The 18,250-nt window shown below is 44.5% G+C and overlaps 1 protein-coding gene across 3 annotated transcripts; it reads right to left on the bottom strand.

The window, feature by feature from the left end:
- Positions 1 to 540: 540 nt before the first annotated feature.
- ankrd27 (ankyrin repeat domain 27 (VPS9 domain)) lies at positions 541 to 18,000 on the bottom strand. Of its 3 annotated transcripts, none has more exons than XM_077517839.1 (28): positions 17,705 to 18,000; positions 15,460 to 15,732; positions 14,069 to 14,179; positions 13,663 to 13,992; positions 12,804 to 12,863; positions 10,497 to 10,547; positions 10,349 to 10,414; positions 10,174 to 10,250; positions 9,149 to 9,270; positions 8,937 to 9,015; positions 8,365 to 8,497; positions 7,559 to 7,639; positions 7,375 to 7,496; positions 6,985 to 7,067; positions 5,850 to 5,965; positions 5,633 to 5,725; positions 5,350 to 5,547; positions 5,117 to 5,182; positions 4,912 to 5,028; positions 4,805 to 4,849; positions 4,389 to 4,496; positions 3,632 to 3,838; positions 3,455 to 3,574; positions 2,908 to 3,081; positions 2,733 to 2,826; positions 2,446 to 2,509; positions 2,302 to 2,365; positions 541 to 2,097 (listed from the first exon to the last, which is right to left on the bottom strand). In XM_077517839.1, exons 2-28 carry the CDS (start codon positions 15,559 to 15,561, stop codon positions 1,120 to 1,122), a joined length of 3,861 nt encoding a protein of 1,286 aa, XP_077373965.1. In that variant the 5' UTR covers positions 15,562 to 15,732; positions 17,705 to 18,000; the 3' UTR covers positions 541 to 1,119. The 3 variants fall into 3 exon arrangements, with proteins under 3 accessions (XP_077373965.1, XP_077373964.1, XP_077373966.1); XM_077517838.1 differs by having other exon boundaries at positions 10,497 to 10,550; XM_077517840.1 differs by lacking the exon at positions 4,805 to 4,849 and having other exon boundaries at positions 10,497 to 10,550.
- Between the last annotated feature and the right edge of the window lie 250 nt (positions 18,001 to 18,250).

Here is an 18,250-nt window from a genome sequence, read left to right on the forward strand (position 1 = left end):
TTGAAATAAAATAAAAATGTGCAATACACATTCTGCTCATATACATAAAATAAAAATAAATAATACATCATAAATCTAAAATAAAATAATGAATATAATAATAAATATAATAAAATAAAAAAAAGAAATAAAATAAAAATGCGCAATACACATTCTGTATATATACATATAATAAAATAATGAATAATAATAATATTAAAAAATAAAATAATGAAATAAAATTTAAAAAAAATGCACATTCTGGGCATACACACAATAAATTAATAATAAATAATAAATCAATAATAAAATAATGAAATAAAATAAAAAATGCGCAATAAAGATTCTGCGGCGCCGCGTGCTGAGCAAATGATTAAACCGTCTGGGAGGGCCGACAGCCGCTCAATTGCAACACAAACACAAACAATACTTTTACTCCCAACTGTCAAGTAACCGAGTACTAATACTTTGATCAGCCAGTCAATCAATCAATCAAACTTTTGATTTTCACGTTAAAAAAAAACAAAGAACTCATCAAAAATGCTTCCCATGATGGACACGTCACATGCAAGATGATTTTTATTTGCAGTCCAAACACGAGACGACCGCAAGAAAACTTCTTCGTGTGCAAACAACTTCTCAAAAATGTTTTTTTTTTTTTTTTTTTTTTTGTACTTAAGTACATTACAGTCTGTTATCACAACTTCTAACACTTTTTTAAACAAAGTAATCCATAATTTTGCAGTACTGAGTGGATTTAACACCTTGGCTTTCACTTGTCAAGATTATTATTATTATTATTATTATTATTATTTTTGAGGCCGGCGTCAATCAAATAAGGCACCAGGAAGTTAGCAAGGAAACAAAATGAAGAAGACGAAGACGAGGAAGGACGTACAGAAGACGTCGCCATCCCTTTTTTGTCCTGTTGGCTACAAAGTCTGCAAAGGTCCCGATTTGTGAGAGCGCCCCCTTCTGCCGTGAAGCGCAAATAAACATCGACTCGACTCGATGGACCGACGGGGAGGCAGCTCGCACAACTATTTCGCAACTTCCTGTTTGTGGACGTCACGCGTGGCGCACGCTTCCAAATGTTGAGGTGGGCGAGCGAGTGAAACGTGAGCGCAAGAGTCGAGCGCGTCACTGCGCCGTGTCTTTGATGTCAGACGAGATTCTGGAAATGTCTTGGATGTGGCACATGTCGCCGCAGTTTGGCACGACCCCGGAAAGGTGCGTGTCACAATTGAGGGGCGTGTCTTTGATGGCGGCGTCATCCGAAATGCCCGTGTCTTGGATGTGGCGCATGTCGCTGGAGTTTGGCGCGTCCCCGGAAAGGGGCGTGTCACAAGTGAGGGGTGTGTCTTTGATGGCGGCGTCATCCCAAGTGGCCGTGTCTTGGATGTGGCGTATGTCGCTGGAGTTTGGCGCGTCCCCAGAAAGGGGTGTGTCTTTGATGTTGGCAGTGTGACCAGAGATGGTCGTGTCTTGGATGTAGGCGATATGACTTGAATCGTGGGGTGTGTCTTCGCTATGGGACGCGTCACGGGAGAGGGGCGGTTCTGCTTGAGGGGCACTAGAGAAGCTCGTGTCTTTGATGTCATGCATGTCACCTGAAATAAGCTTGTGTTGAGTGTGGGGTGCATCACTTGAAAGGGGCGTGTCCTGAGTGCAGGTTTTGTCATTGCTGTGGGACATGTCACAGTGGAGGGATGTGTCTTTGGTGTTGCACGTGACATGGGGCGTGTCTTGTATGTGCAGCATTTGCCTGGTATTGAGTTTTGCACTGGAAAGGGGCGTGTCCCCCGTGAGGTTTCCGTCTCTGATGTCAGACGCGTCACCAGAAACGGGCGCGTCTTGGACGCGAGGCGAGTATTTGGCGTTCGCCCGTTGCGGGGCGCTCGCGACGTCGCGACGTCCGTCCGATGACGTCATCGCAAAGGCGGGGCCCTCGTGCGTGGCGTCGCTGCGGCGACGCCTCGTCCACGTTCGCGCGTCCTCTCCCGAGTCCAGCGTGTGCCAGCGGGCCAGGCCCCGCCCCTTGGCGTTGGCCGACGGGCCGCCGCCGACGTCCACCGTCCCGCCGCGTTGCAGCCGCTGCCTCCTCACGTCGGGACTCGCCTGCACGCACGCACGCACGCACGCTAACATCAGTGCTAATTTCCGTTAGCTCACGTGTGGCATTTGAAGTTAGCATTAAGCTAGCTAGCAGACGTTTGTGCTTGAATTCTGTTTGTGGTCTTTTTTGTGTCCTGTAAAGTTGAAGCGGGAGTGACGACCTGCCACCCGTGTCGTTTGTGTGTGCGTGTAATCGACGCGGCCGACCTGCTCGGTGGGCGTCGCCGGGCGAGCGCTTGGACTGCGCGACGTTTTCTTCATCTGCTGAATCCTGAAGAAAAGACGAGCAGAAAGACACGTCAGCGATGCGGATGATGATGAGGAAGATGAGGACGAAGACGAGGCGACGACCTGCCGGCGGCCGACTTGTGGCGAGCGGCGTCGTTGAGTTTCAGACGCTGAACAAAGTTGTGAGCTGCACGCACACACAAAAAGGAAGAATCAAGTCATGTTTTTCCCGCAAGATTTTCGTTTCATTGCGACATCGATGGACAAAAACAACAAAAAAGAAAAGAAAAGAAAAGATGACATTGTGATTATTACGGTTTTAAAACGTGTAGTGAAAATGGAAAATGAGAGAAAAAAACTTGAGGACGGACGAGAGTGAAAAGGTGACGTGAGTTTTGTGTGGCGATTACCCAGAGTGCCTTTGGGCACGGAGAGCAGCTTGATGGGCTCGTCGTCCGGAGAGAGTCCCGACGCTTTCTGCAGCGAGCGCACGATTTCCGCGTTCTGGATGACGACAGCAGCAACGTTTGATGCGGACACGCCCGCTTGCACGTGAAGGGGGCGGGGTTCTCTCGGTGCGCTCACCTTTCCGCCTTGCTGGTGGGCGGCGTCCAGCGGCGTCCTGTGCTTCTTGTTGCGCAGGTGCGGCGAGGCGCCGGCCTTGAGCAGCAAATCGACGAGCGGCAGGTGAGCGGCCCGCACGGCGCAGTGCAGCGCCGTGTTGCCCTGCCGGTTGCCGACGTTCACCAGCGCTTCGCTCTGAACACAACAACACACGTCACCACAGCGAAGGACGAGACGCACGACCGCGTGTCGTCGACGTGTGCGCACGCTGACCGACTCCTTCCCATCGCAAAGGATTACGATTCGGGATGTAACGGCAATATCGGAATATTCAAAGTGCCACAAGATATCGTTGTTGTCATATCACGACATTAAAAGCTGCGCATCTGTTCAAAAAAGTTGGGTGGATTTTCCTCTGGTGGCTCGTTTTTTTTCGTGCACTTTCATTTTCACAAGGCATGTTTTGGCCCTTCTATACGTTTCAAATTCACGCGAGCGGTCAGATGAGCAATATGCTCGATGACCAACGCAACATTTGTTCAACATTTGTTCGCACGTCGACGCCCACCTGAACGAGCGCGGCCGCGGCGTCCAGGTTGCCGTGGAGACAGGCGTGTATCAAGGCCGTGTTGCCGTAGCGATCCTTCTTGTTGAGCTTGGCGTTGCACTCCAGCAGCAACTTCACCACCTGCAAAGGTCAACGGCCGTCAATGCCCCCCCCCGCCATGATGTAGGCCACGCCCACCTGCAGGTGGTTGTTCTGGCTGGCCAGGTGAAGGGGCGTGGCCTTGCGGTGGGTGCGCGCGTCCGCGTCGGCGCCGTGGCGGAGGAGGAGCGACGTCAGCTCGGCGTGGCCGCACATGCACGACACGTGCAGCGGAGTCACGCCGTCCGCGTTGGCGCTCGTCACGCACAGCGCGCCGCCAACGCCGCCAAACGGGGCCGCGCGCGCCTGAAAAACAACACGCGCGCGCACGATTAGTATTTTTACAATATTGCGATTGATAATTATAGTATGGAGAAGCGAAATTGGAAATAAATAAATAAATAAATGGCTGCAAGCGAAAACAGATATGAAAAAATATCATTCAAAAATTATATGGAAATAAAAACAACAAAAAATATATATGTACATGAATGCATTTGTATTTAATTAATCACTTTTTAATATCTTTTTTTATTTTCACTTTTAGCCATTTATTTATTTATTGTGTTTTGGTCATCCATATCATATCATAATCTTCATATTGTGATCATATCGTATTGTGATGTTTGGATATTGTTACATCCCTAGTAGTATTAATAATTAATTAATTAAGAATGAAATAATTAATCATATAATTATTATATATTATATATATGTAGTTTTTCCCATCTATTTATTTATTTATTTCGTCATGTATTTCTTTTGAATTTTATCTTGTCAGTTTTGGTCCTCCATATCATATGGTGATAATAATTCTGCTGTGGTGACGGATGATGTTTGCATTTTATGGTTTGACCTTGTGCGCCGGCGCGCACGTGGCGCACTGACACAGAGGATGGCACAGAGACGTCTCGTCCGACGCGTCCGCCTCGTCCTCGTCCGTCCACTCCAGCAGGTAACGCACCTGAAACACGCACACACACACGCGCTGTTGAAAAGTGAGACGGCCGCCGGCCAAGGATTTACTCGCTAAATTCCCATTAAAAGCGTCGTTTCCGGGAATTCCCGACGGCGGCGCTATACGGTCTGTTTGTAGGCTTCGGGAATTGCCGAGCCTGGCAGACAAACAGTTAAGAGGGCGATGATGCCAAACTTATTACACGTCTTTGCGATATGCATATTGCATGGAGAAATATCATCAAAGTGGTTATGAGTCGATTGAGAGAAAAGTCGAGATGAACAAGAGAGAGTTAAAAAAAAGAACGGCATCACCATTTGCACGTCTGCGTCCGCCACGGCCCGCAGCAGCTTCTCCACCTGTCAATCACACGTCAGCAACCGTTACCACGGCAACAACAAAGCGACGACGGCGTCGTCACCTGGCGACGTTGCACCGGCGCTCTCTCGGGCGGGCGCTCGCGGCCCGGCGACGACGAGGCGCCGCTCGACGTGGACGACCGACGGCCGCTCATCTGAGGGGAAACTCGTGCGGGGGACTGAGAGGGGGCGGGGCCAAGACGGCAAAAAGAAAAAGAATCAAGCGATGTGAAGGCGTCGCACGTGCGACTCGTGCGGCGTCCTCACGCGAGCGCCGCCGCCGCCGCCGTTCCCGCAGCGTTGCTCCTCGTCCTTCCGCAGCAGCGTCAGCACCTGCGCACCAAACCAGCGCGGCCACTCAAAAGAAAAGAAAAAAATCCTCTTCGGCGGAACATCGAGCGTGCCAATCGCAAAAGTCTGAGCGCGGTTTTCATTTTGTGATTTGCTCAACTCGCAGCGCCGCCGGAAAACCGTTTTGGAGGCGGGGCCGTCGCACTCGCCTTGGAGTTGAGGGCGCAGTGGGCGGGCGTGCGCGCGTCCTTGTTGAGCGCGCCCGCGCTGGCGCCGTTCTCCAGCAGCACGCCGACGATGGCCTGGTAGCCCCAGCGCGACGCCACGTGCAGCGGCGTGTCGCCCTTCTCGTTGGCCGCGTCCAGGCGGCACGTCTGCGAGTCGTAGTACACCAGCGCCTTCACGCACTGACCGCAAAGCAAAATGGCGCCATCGAACTTGTCAAACTTGTGTTGTGAATTGTCAGGCGCGGCCGATTGTCATGTGACTCACATCGTCGTGGCCGTACATGCACGCCAGGTGCAGCGGCGTGTTGCCGTTGTTGTCCCGAGCGTCCGCGTCCGCCTTGTAATGCAGCAGCAGCAGCTGCACGCGCATGCACGACACACAACGTTGCTGACGTCCAATACAGATTTTCTTGCGAGCGTTTTGGGTCCTGGAAGTGTTGCGCAACAATCATACGACTCAGGTGTGACTTTTGCAAGGTTACCGTGACTCCCTGATATCCCTTTCGACAGGCCAGGTGCAGCGGCGTCAGCGTGTGGTCATCGCTGGCGTTGACCGGCGCGCCTTTCGACGCCAGCAGGTCGATCAGCTGCGCCTGACCTACAAACACATACGTGTCACATGACGTCACGTCACGTCACGTGATCTACTTATTATAGTTTTGCAAGTTTCATTGGACTTTTCAGTTTGGTTTTACTTTCTTTTCTATCTGCTTCTGTTAGTTTTTAGGAGTTATTTCATAAATGCTTAATTTTTGAGTTAGTTTCAGTATTAGCTTTAGTTTTCTTTTTTCTTTTTAATGTGCACAATATTTCAAAAAACTAAACAAAAACACCATAGGAGTTTGGTGCTTTTCTATTGGCTGCCGCTCGATGACATCACTTTCATTTTCAATTGTCCTTTTTCCAGTTCATATCCAAATAAATGGACTTCAAATCATATTTAAAATCATCCCTAAATGCTTATCCACTAAATTAATGACCAAAGACCAAAACAAAGAACATTTTTGCAAAAATTATAGTTTGTTTTAGGTAGTTTTGGAAACATTAAATGTAGTTTCAATTCACTAATTTTATGAACAAAATTGAATTTTTGTGAAGTTTTTTCATTAATTGTCATTTTTATTTTGTTAAAATTGTTTTTTGAATTTTAGTTTGAGCTTTTTTTTGTTAGTTTGGATTTTATTTTGTTAATGAAATTATTTTTGGAATATTAGTCTTTTCATTAGTTTTCGTTTTTATTTGATTTTTTGAATGAAATTGTTTGAGTTTTTTCGTTTGTTTTAGTTCACTAGAACAGCCTTGACAGCAATATTTCCTCAGAAGATGATTTCTTTATTGATTGATTTTTTGCATAAAATTCCAAATCTCCTTTTTTGTCAATCCAAAAGGTGAACAGCAAATGACACGGTCAAAACGGATATTTTACTTCGTTTTTTCTTCCCCCTTTTGTGATTTGCTTCCGTTTTCTTGAAAGATTTTTTGGACCAGAAACCAAAAGAGTTGCACCAAGTGGATTTGTGACCTTGCAAAACAGGAAAGTAGCACCTCTCATTTTACAGCCAAGTTGCCCCGCCCCATTCAAACCAGAAAGAGCCAACCAAAAAGGAAGCAACTGACCGCAGACGGCGGCGACGTGCAGCGGCGTGTAACCGCGCTCGTCTCGGGAGGACGCCGTCACCGCCGACGGCTCGTTCAACTTCCTGAAAGAAAAACAAACAAAAAGAGAGAGCAGTCATCCAACAAGCGACCAATCGCATCCCCAAAATCGGGAACATTTATTCGGCGTGACATTTCGGAGGCCACTTCTTCTGCTTTCCTGGCCACTTGCAGTACCACTGGAAATGGAGAGGGGGCAGTGTGGAGAACACTTTCCACCTTTCACCAGATGTTTTGAAAGCAGCTTGTTGGTCAAATTCAGCTCCGACAAGCGGCGCAGTGACCCGCACATGCCCGGAGATGGCGCCGAAGCGCCGCTTTGGATTTGAGTTGAGCGAGCGAGCGACTGACCCGGCCAGCCGGAGGTCGCAGAGGTCACACGAGCACAAGGGGTGACACGGCGCCGCGTCCTCTTGGTTCTCGCCTTGGCTCAGCAGACGCGCCACCTCCGCCTCGTCGCCGTTGGCGACGTGCTGCGCAAACGCACGCCAGTGAGGGGGAGGTCAAAGGTGGGAAAGGCAACTGAGCCACTGACCTCCAACAAGCGGCCGATGGGCGTCGAGGCGCTGGCGAGCTCCGCCTTCATTGGTGGCTTGTCGTCGGCGTCGACGCGACCCTGAACACAACACGCACGTCACGCAGGCTCCATTATGGAACACAAAAAAATCGTTGGCCAGAATTCAAATCACAATCATTCAATCAACTATTTCTTTTTGGGGGACAAAACAATCAAATGTTGAAAAAATGTAGTAGAAATAAGAAATTATTACTGTATTTAACTTCCTTTTGGACCAAACAGAATTGATAATAAAATATCTTTAGAATATTGATTATTTATGTTGCAAAAACTTGAAGTTGGATGACTTTTTTTTGGGTAAAAAAACAAGAAAATACTTAAACATTAAAAAAAAAAACATGTTAAGACAAATCTCATTCTTTGAAATACTAATTATGCAAGTTCCTTTTGGATGAAACAAAATGTATTAAATGTGTCATTTTAAAATTTAATAGATGTTAACATTTATGCATTTGCACTATTTTTGAAATAAAATAAAATAAATAATACAGATTTTTGAGTTGTTTAAATGTATGCATTTTCCACCATTTTTTTAAAAATAAAATAAATGAAAAGATTAATTTGCATCATTTCTTTTTAAATGAAATGAAAGACATCAAAAAAAGATGATTAATACTGATTTTTGAGCTGTTTAAATGTATAGATTTGCACCACCTCAAAAATGAGTACAAATCTATATTTTTGGAATGATGCTGCTGATTGCGGAGCGTAATAATTATTGACGGATTGCGCAGGCCTCGCACACGCGCGTTTGGCGTACGCACGGCGAGCGCGTGTCGCAGCTTCCCCAGCTTGATGTACTCGGCGGCCGCCTCGAAGGTGCTCAGGCAGTAACTCAGCTCGTCTTGGCTGGACTGACTGAAGCTGAAGTTCCGCATGTAGCTCAGGTTGGCCATCCTGCAAACGCATGCAGAGGTCATGACCTGCGGGTGCATAGGACTGAAAAAAATGCATGCGTGGAAGCTTTTTGAATCATTTTGAAACCATATTTGCGCCACTTGGACGCCCGGAACCAAAATTTGGTTCCACTTATTGTTGCCGGACTCGTTTGTGGTCTCTTGAATTCATGTCTCACATTTGTAACAAAACAATCCACGTCAAAATCGCTAAATAAATAAAAGAGCGTTGATGAATTTATTGAAATATTATTTATTTAAGATGGCGGCTGGCCCGACATGCATCAGCAACAGGAAGGATAAAGAACAAGGAACATTTCAATCCACTCAAATTCAACTTAGGTTCAACCTTAAAAAAAAAAAAAAAAAAAATTCTTTTAAATGTTTAATTTTTATTTTTTTTTTCGATTCATGGATGTAAAAATGAAAAGGCGACTCACCAGTTGGGGATTTCCACGTTGACCAGCAGGTAGAGGATGACAGACAGCAGGTCGTCGGCGCACACCGCCTCCATGATGACTGCGCAACAAACGTCAACAAGTTGGACTCGAGGTTTGCTTAGTTTCAGTATTAGTTTGGAAAAAAGCGGAGCGGCACGTGAGCAACGTCGTCTTTTGGTCTTGGCTGCTGCGAGGTGACTACCGCTTGTTACCTGCGGAGGGCGCCGCGCGGGTGGCGCTCAAGGCCACCCTGCGCAGGCACAGCAGCTTGAGCAGCGGCGACGTCTGCCGGTTGAGTTGACTCAGCTCCCGTTTGGCGCGGGGCAAGTTGACGCTGGAAGAAAGCGCGAGCGCCCGTTAGCATTTGTTAGCACGTTAGCATCCGAACATCCGTGCTGCATGCAAACGTTGGAGTCATGCGTGAGGAATCTGTCACGGCTTTCGGTTGACAAAAAAGGATTTTTGTCAACAATTTGTGAAAGGAAAACAAAAATCCAAAGTACATCTGAGACCGATTATCGATATATCGCTCGGGTCAGCAGTTTTACGTGCCGAAAACTGCAAAAAAATCAGCAGCGTATTGACCGAGCGTTTGGTCAACTGGTTGAAGAACGACTACGCTGTGATTGGTCAAATGCAGGTCACGTGACATATGGACGCCTTGTCGTTACCGTGCCGCTGCGATGACGTCACGGATTGCATTCATCGTTTATGGCGTTCACAATCGCAAACATTTCATGAATCTAAAGTCTTCAAAAAAAACAAGTAACAGGGCACAGCACTCATTTGACGAGGTCGAAAGCTGCAGTGTTCAGTCCCGCCTCCATCAAATGTTGGTATTTGACTGACTTTATTTCACGTTCAATCTAATCGTGCGTCGCAACGCCGCTGCCTGCTTCTAATCGTCAACAAATCCATGCTGAGCAACAACATGGAAGTGATAACAACAACGGAAAGGCCAATTGCACCAGCACCATGGCTGATCTCTTATACTCTGCTGCCACCTGCTGGCTGTTTGTGTAAATAACTACCATTGCTTCAAGCGTTCTTTGCAGTTGAGAGGCTGCATCAAAGCTTCCTGTATGCTCGAGCATAAAAAACTAAACAAAAAACACGTTTTTGGGACACTTCCAACATTTAAAATCAAACGTATTTATACGTTTTTGGGAGCAAATGTTGACTTTTGAAAACAACAACAAAAAACACAAAATGCTAGTATGTTGCCGCCCCATCTCACCTGAAGTGCGCTTTGACGCCGACGTCTTTGTGCTGCAGCTCGTGAAGACTTCTGGTCATCTTGTTGAAGGCGGCGTCCTGTCGGGACGCACGCAAGCAAGCGACAAACAAAACGTCAGGCGTCCGTCCGTCCGTCCGGGGGGTGCGTTTGATTGACAGAGTTAGGCTCCGCCCACCTGGCTAGCTTCCAGCGTGCCCACCAGGTTGAAAATGAGCGAGTGGATGCCGTGATGGACGTACACCTGACGTGGAAGAAATGGAAAACGTTAGAAAAACAAAACAAAAACAGAAGAACCTGACGAGAGTTTCTTCTTCTTGGTTTACCTCCACGGCTTCTTTCAGAAGAGTCATTTGGAGCTCCTGCTTGGCCGGCACCTTCTGGACAAAACCGTGACATCATCATCATCGTCATGACAACGAGATTTCGCATGCATTTTCAACATCGGGTGTCATATCCTCGAATGGATCAGCAAATTTAAACACGACGTCACAATTTAGCAGTGTGATGATTATATCGGTAAACGGCGATAAATGGTGATACTTTGTCTACACAAGTATGAGGATATTTGTCGTTAATATACAGCCAGTATAACGGCCCCATTGTTGATGACTTATTGAGCAATGACTTGGCGGGCCACTAGGGGGAGCGCCTCGTAAGAGTGGCGGGAAATGAAGAAGTGAAGAAGAAAACTCATCAGCTTATTTTGACTTGTGTTTTTCTGTCCAGCAACTCGCACACTTTTGCACACCTTTCCATGAAAAATCTATATCATATCTTCAATTATAATATTTGAAAACATATTTTAAGATTGATTTAATTGTATTTCATATTTAAGTCATTTTATTTTTTTTACTTTTACAATGTTACCCAAAGTAAAAATTGTGTCACAATTTCTAAAATAAAACAATTGACCCTGTAACTGAATTATTACTTTAATTACTCCATTGATAATTGCAGCATCGTTATATCGTCAGATCATCATAATCGTGAGCCTTGTATCGCATATCGTATCGTATCGTATCGTATCGTATCGTGAGGCACCTGCAGGGGTGTAACGATAACAGCAATATGGTGATATCGCAATATTGAAACGGCCACAAAATATCGTCGTCGTCATGTCACGATATTAAAAGCAGCACATCTTTAAAAAAAAAAAAAAAAAGTCAGGTTGATTTCCATTTGTGCGGTTCATATTTTTTTTAGTGCAGTTTAATTTTCAGAATTAAATCATTAATAAAAATTAATAATAAATAAAATACAAATATAAATATAAATAAAAAATATATAATAATAATAATATATATAATAAAAAAATCAATATTGAAATTTTGGCCCTTCTATGTTTAAAATCCATGCTAATATTCAGATAAACGGAATATGTCAATATGTGGAGGAACTCAATTATTATTAATAAGTGCCTCAATATGAAGTCTTATTGTAGCTTGTTTCTAAGCATTGCTGTCATGTACAAAAGCAGAATATTGTGTGGCTTTTTTGTTTTTTTTGACAATATTGTGACTTTTTTTTGTATCGCCAACCTCCCCACAATATCGTGATAATGATCAGATCGTGATGATATCGTATCGTGATGCTTGAATATCGTTACATCCCTAATAACCCCGACAATCCGTGTACACGATTTATCAAATAGATTTTTTTGCCGCTCCCCGTCAATACAACAGCGCAAATGTTTGGGAATCGCGTCGTCAGGAAATTCCGACTTTAGGATTGCGCTGCCAAAAAAAAAAAAAAAGAAAAAAGAAGACGTTTACCACCTGCACGGCCAATGATTTTTTTTTTTTTAATTCCCCCTCGCAAACTTTTTGAGAACTTTGGCTAATTCATTGAACAATTTGAAAGTTGCAAAAATGTACAGAAGCTTGACATGAGAAATCAGTCGAGTCAAGTTGGCTTCACATCTCGTGACTTCAACGCGACAACGTCACAGAAAGAATGAAAAAATAAAAGCAAACAACAACAAAAAGTTGTTTTCCGGAGCGTTATCTCGCCAACATCCTGTTTGGACCCACATGATCAATTTCAGACTCAATTATGAAAAGGATCATATGAAATGATGATGAAGAAGCCTCACATGATTTTTAATCACATGAGTCGAGAGCAACTTGTTTGCGCGGCATCGCAAGGTTGCCACGGCGACGATTGTCAACATGGCAGAGCCCGTTAACTCATTTGGAGTCAACTCATTCACGTCCAGCTGTTTTCGCTGAAGAAACTCGATTTGGACTCATTTTGTAAGCCCCACACAAAATTCTCTTCTATTGCGAAAAAAACATGGAACCGACCAAAAGAAACATTAGTCTCTTCTTTTACGAGTCAAAAATTTCATTTTGCAGAAACTAGCATTAGAATATAGCAAAGTTTCATCATTATTCACAAACCTGTTGAAACAAAAAAGAGCTTGTTGCAACATGGCCCTGGTTAATCTCTTATACTCTGCTGCCACCTGCTGGCCTTTTTTTGTCATAACTACCACTACTTTAAGCGACCTCTTCAGGTCAGAAGCTGCATCAAAGCCTTGTGTATGCAGTACCATAGAGGGAAAAAACAAAAAAAACGTATAAATACGTTTTTGGGTTTGAATGAGTTAAGTCTTTTTTTTTTGTACTTACCAAGTGAGCGTCTCGCAGCACACACTGAAGACACCGCGTGTACAGGCCGTGGACTGAGTCCTGACAACAACAACAAAAATAATCATCACCATCTGCCGGACAAACATTTCATGTGACATTTCCCACATGTCACGTGACGCATCGCATCAAAATCATTTGTGACTTACTGTCACCAAATTTCTACAAAAAAAGTAAAAAAAAACACCAATGAGAAATCAACAAAAACAAAGAAAATTTTTTGACAATAATAAGTTCTATGCAGCCCCAGTAGGCTAAATTTTCTAAAAAAGTTTTTTTTTCCCTGATTATTTATTTATTACCAGTATAGATAAAATATACATACAGCAAAATGAAGCCTTTATTATTATTATTATTTTTTAATCAATATCACAAGGCGAGCCATTTTTTTTTTTAACTGTATTGGATTCAATTCTAAATATCAATATTCATACTTTTACGAATGCACCAAGTAAGAGAAACAAGTTTTGCCTACTTTGCAGCATTGCTGCTTCTGGGAATATCTTCCATATAGGATGCACGATAATATCGATAATGATCGGCAATTATCGACCAATTCAGACAGATAAAGCAATAATAAAGAAATCTGTTGATAATAATAGACATAATCGACATGCCATGTTGGTCACTAAAATTCTGCTGCTTTACGAACATTGAAAGACTGCGTAAAGTTGACACAATGTTTCAAAGTATTTGTACATGTAGTAATATTTTGGTATTCAAGTTCATTATCGGCAAATGTTTGCTCGATCGGTATTGGTCGAAAATCGCATTGTCGTGCAAGCCGACAGAAATCCTTCGCGGACTGAAGGCGACTGGTGAAGGGATTCGGTCGTCCTACTATGTGTTGCCGGAGTCCCTTGCGCTCGTGCCGCTTGAAGGCCTGGCAGAAGTTTGCCACCAGTTTGTCCAGCTTGTGGCGGTGGCGGCCCAGGAACTGCTCCACCTCTTCCAGGTTCCGCAGGTGGTACGAGGAGGGCGCCGAGGAGGGCGCCGTCGCCGTCGAGGACGCCGTCGCCGGCTCGCCACCGTCCACGGGCCCGCCCACGCACAGGATGCTGAAGCTCTCCTCCCTGGAGTTGTAGAAGGTTTCCTCAAACAAGATGGCCACCGAGACCGGCGGCGGGAAGCCGGAGCCCAACAGGACCTGCCTGTCCTGGATCCGGACCTCCTGCCGGGAAAAGGACAAACCATGTTGAGGATGAAGAGTGGATTGTTGTTAGCTTTAACGGTAGCAAAGTAGCAACCTTGCCATCTGCCGTCTGGTATCCGTCGTCCACGGGATGAAGCACGTAACTGTCAAAGTGAACTTGCGACAGCCTGCTGCCCTCGAGACTGCCACAGCACGGAACCAGAACCTGTTGCACGGAACCACAAGCTAATGGAGATAAAAGTCCACTTTACCGCTACAAACAAAACATTCATTTGCTCCCAAAAATGTAGAAATAACTTCTATTTTTAAATGCTTTACGTGTCCCAAAGACATATTTAGACGTTTTTTACGCTAGCGCTTTGATGCAGCCTCTCAACTGCAAAGAACGGTTGAAGAAACGCTAGTTATTACACAAATAGCCAGCAGGTGGCAGCAGAATATAAGAGATCCACCAGGGCCATGTTGCAGCAAGCTCTTTTTTTGTCAATGTTTTCACCAGGAATGTCAATATTGATGAAACGTCGCTATATTCTAATGCTAATTGGTGCAAAACACAAACAGATACAAACGTACTTTTTTTTTTTTTTCCCCGATGGAAGAAGAGACTTTCATCTTTCTTTTGGTAGGATCTATGTTTTGATAGCAATCGAACGCAATATCGTGTGGGCCTTGCAAAATGGGTCCAAATCCAGTAAAAGAAGGGGATTGCTTCAGTCAAAATGGCCGCCAGTCAATCAGTTAAACGAGACGCTTGTGTGACACGACATGAGATTTAGCATGCGTGCAAATGTTTTTTTTCCCAGGCCAGCAGTCCAACCGTCAACAAACAGCAAAAAAAACAAAGCAAAAAACAACAAAAACATCTCTGGCCGTAACTTTGAAGCTCGGTGATGTGAAGCGCTTCCGTGTCACGTTGACGCGTTCTTTCAAGTTGCGCCAAGTTGGCGATCGGATCGTCACGAAACGAGCGGCGCCTTTCAACTCCAGTCTTCAAAGCCGGCGAGGAAATGAGGACAATTAACGAGTTAGTCGCGCAAACCACCCTGGAAATCACAAGCAAAGTGACGTTCAAGCGCCCAGCGGCAACGTGCCTTGCTCGTGGGATGCGTTGGACGAGCGGATGCGTTGGACGAGCGGATGCGCTGGACGAGCGGATGCGTTGGACGAACGGATGCGCTGGATGAGCGGATGCGTTGGACGTCCTCACAACGGGAAGGCCGCTGGGGCTCGTCTCCATTTTAAGCCCCTCCCACTTGGCCAACCTCCTAACCGAGGTTAAGCACATTCACCGAGCCGCGATCGTTTGTTAGCTACTTCCTCAGCACCGCTGATGTCATCATCAGCAAGTGGAAAACTGACTTTTGAAAGGTATTGATTGTGCATGACAATTACTGACGCGAGCGACCATGTTCATTGTGGACAAAATGTGAACTTTTGCCTGCTGCAAATGGTGGAAAGAGTGGAAGGAAGCCGAGAAGTTCTTACGATGCCGCGCATTTGGGCCACGCGCTCGCACAGGTCCGGTCGGAGCTTCTCCAGCGCCGCGAAGAACGGATTCCTGGCCACGTCCTCGTCGTACAGCGCCATGGGGGGCTGAAATCCGGGTGGGGGGGCTGAAATCCGGCTGGGGGGGCTGAAATCCGGGTGGGGGAGCTGAAATCCGGGTGGGGGAGCGTCACTTTTCGACCTTTCGAACGTTTCGAGAAGGACTTCATGTGCTGGGCTCTCGCCAATGGCTTACAAATGCAAGGATGCCATCTAGTGGCAGAAAAAACATCACCAACACAGATCAATATCCTCACACTCCTTTTTTTTTTTACAGTACATCTTTTTCATTTTCACTCAATTTTAGGAATTAGTATGAAATCAATGACTAAAAAATGCAGCTGTGTTTCGAGTTAACATTTTTCCACTTTTCCGTGAACAAACTTAGGAAAAAATATTTGACTTTACATTTTGAATAAAAATTAAATTTGCGATTAATTATGATTCCAAATTTTCATCTCTCCTTTTTTAGTCAAGTTTATTTGCGTCGGTCATCACCAAAGACGTCTTGACAAGCAAACAGTTGACAAAATATTCAACATCACCTGATCGAAAGCCCAAACGGGTTCGAAAAAAAAACCCTTTTAGCATATAATATTTCGATTTTTTGGTTTCCGCTGAACATGACGATGCAAGAAAAGCTTCAATAAATGAATGAAACTTTTTTTTTTTCACACACATCTCAGCAACACAAAGAGGAAGCAGGAAACAGGAAGTCAAGCAAAAAGTGCGCGCGCTCACCTCGTCGCACATCAACTTCATCGTGAACCCGCAACAAGCCGACCGAGTTCGCTTCCGGCTCCTCACTTGGGATCAAAGTGTCAAATGAGATCATGTGACGCCACCGCCGGAATGTCCCGCCCCCTCGTGACGGGACACGCTCGCTCGCTCGCTCGCCATGACATCCGTGGAAGTCACGTGACCTCTTGGTGACCTCACAGGATGCCTTCAATTAAAAGGCCCCATTTGTTTTTGTTTTCACTGGGCGCGCAAAAAAAAGATATAAAGCGCCTTCATTTTCCATTTTGAATAAATTCCCCATTCAACGTACAAACTAGGGCTGCTCAATTATGGAAACAAATAATAATAATAATCCCAATTATTTTGGCAATAATTGAAATCACGATTATTCAAACAATTTTTTCTTTTTGGTGCAAAAACAAGAACATTTTGAAGCATTTAAAGCTATTAAGAACAAATAAAAAATAGAAAGACTATAATTATATATTATTCCTTTTGGACCAAAACAGAATTCATAATATATATTTGTAATAATATTTCTTTATTTATGTTGGCAAAAACTTGAAGTTGGAATGGAATAGGTACTGTACAACAATCTTTTTTTTTTTTTACAAAACAAGAAAATGTTTGAACGTAAAAAGCAAACAAAAACATATTAAGACAAAATAAAATACGAACTTGAAACATAACTATGCAAGTTTCTTTTGGACGAAACAAAATATATTACATTTGTATTTTAAATTAAAAAAAAAAGAAATGTGCAAATGTATAAATTTAAACAACTAAAAAAATAAGTATTAATCTTCTTTTTTTTTACGATTATGCTGATTTCATAATTATAGTGTAAAAATTGCAATTGCAATTGAATATTGATTCAATGCACAGCAGTAATTCAAACCAACTTGACTTTGACATTTTCCCCACCGCACCAAAAATAAATACATGAATTAAAAAATAAAAAATGCTGATGTCTAAATTTAAACAACTGAAAAATTACTAAATAATGTTTTTTACGATGATGCTGATTTTGTAATTGTGGAGTGTAATAATTGAAATGGCAATTGATCATTGGATTGATTGCACAGCCATAAGTTGATGTGTAATTGTCTTGTCTGTCAGGCCAGCAGCTTGTTGAGAGCTGAGCAGGCAGATGAAGTGAAATCTAAAAGGACGACGCGGAGTTGCTTTGTAATGTTGAATTTTGCATTTTGGACGACATGATATTTGTTTTGTTGTTTGTTTGTTTGTTTGTTTGTTGTGTATCGGCTGCTGTGACTCAGCCAATCCGAACCGGGCCCGGAAGTGCGCACAATTAGCTTGATCAGCGGCAGCGAACAACAAAACCGCCGTCGTTAGCATCCAGCTAGCAACGCGTGATGCTCGTATTGGGTTCGGCAGACGACGACACAGACAGAAGAAGGAAGGAATGTTGTCGGCTCGTTACCTTGTTCGACGTCTTCGCCTCATCCGGCGTCTTGCTAGCGCGTCACGTCACTGCCGGTGCGGCTCGCTCGCTCGCAGCTCCGTTAGCCGCGTAGTCGGAGCACAGTAGCGGCGAACGAGTCGCACGCAGTCCCCTCTCGCTGAGTGACAACCATTATTGTTGTCCTGACCTGAGGAGGCTCGAGAACCAAAACATGTTCCGTAAACGTATCGAATCAATCAAGCGAGCGAGCCGAGCAGCACTTGACGCGCATTGACAAGCGCTGACTAGATGGACAAATAGCACCCTCTGTCGGCCTGCATGCGGACTACAAGTTTCTTTCATACAAATATTGGGGGCGGGGGCAAGTGTTTTCTTCCATACAAATATCTATTCTATAGACAATGTCTTGCGACCATTTGTAATTTCCCATTCAAGGCATTTCATTTATTGACTAAATAAATACATAAATGACTACAAGTGAAAATAAAAACGAATATAAAAAATATAATTCGAAACATATATATGTATATAGTGGAAATAAAAAGAACAAAAAATATACATAAA

The sequence above is a fragment of the Festucalex cinctus genome, chromosome 3, assembly GCF_051991245.1.
Source record: "Festucalex cinctus isolate MCC-2025b chromosome 3, RoL_Fcin_1.0, whole genome shotgun sequence".
NCBI lineage: Eukaryota > Metazoa > Chordata > Actinopteri > Syngnathiformes > Syngnathidae > Festucalex > Festucalex cinctus.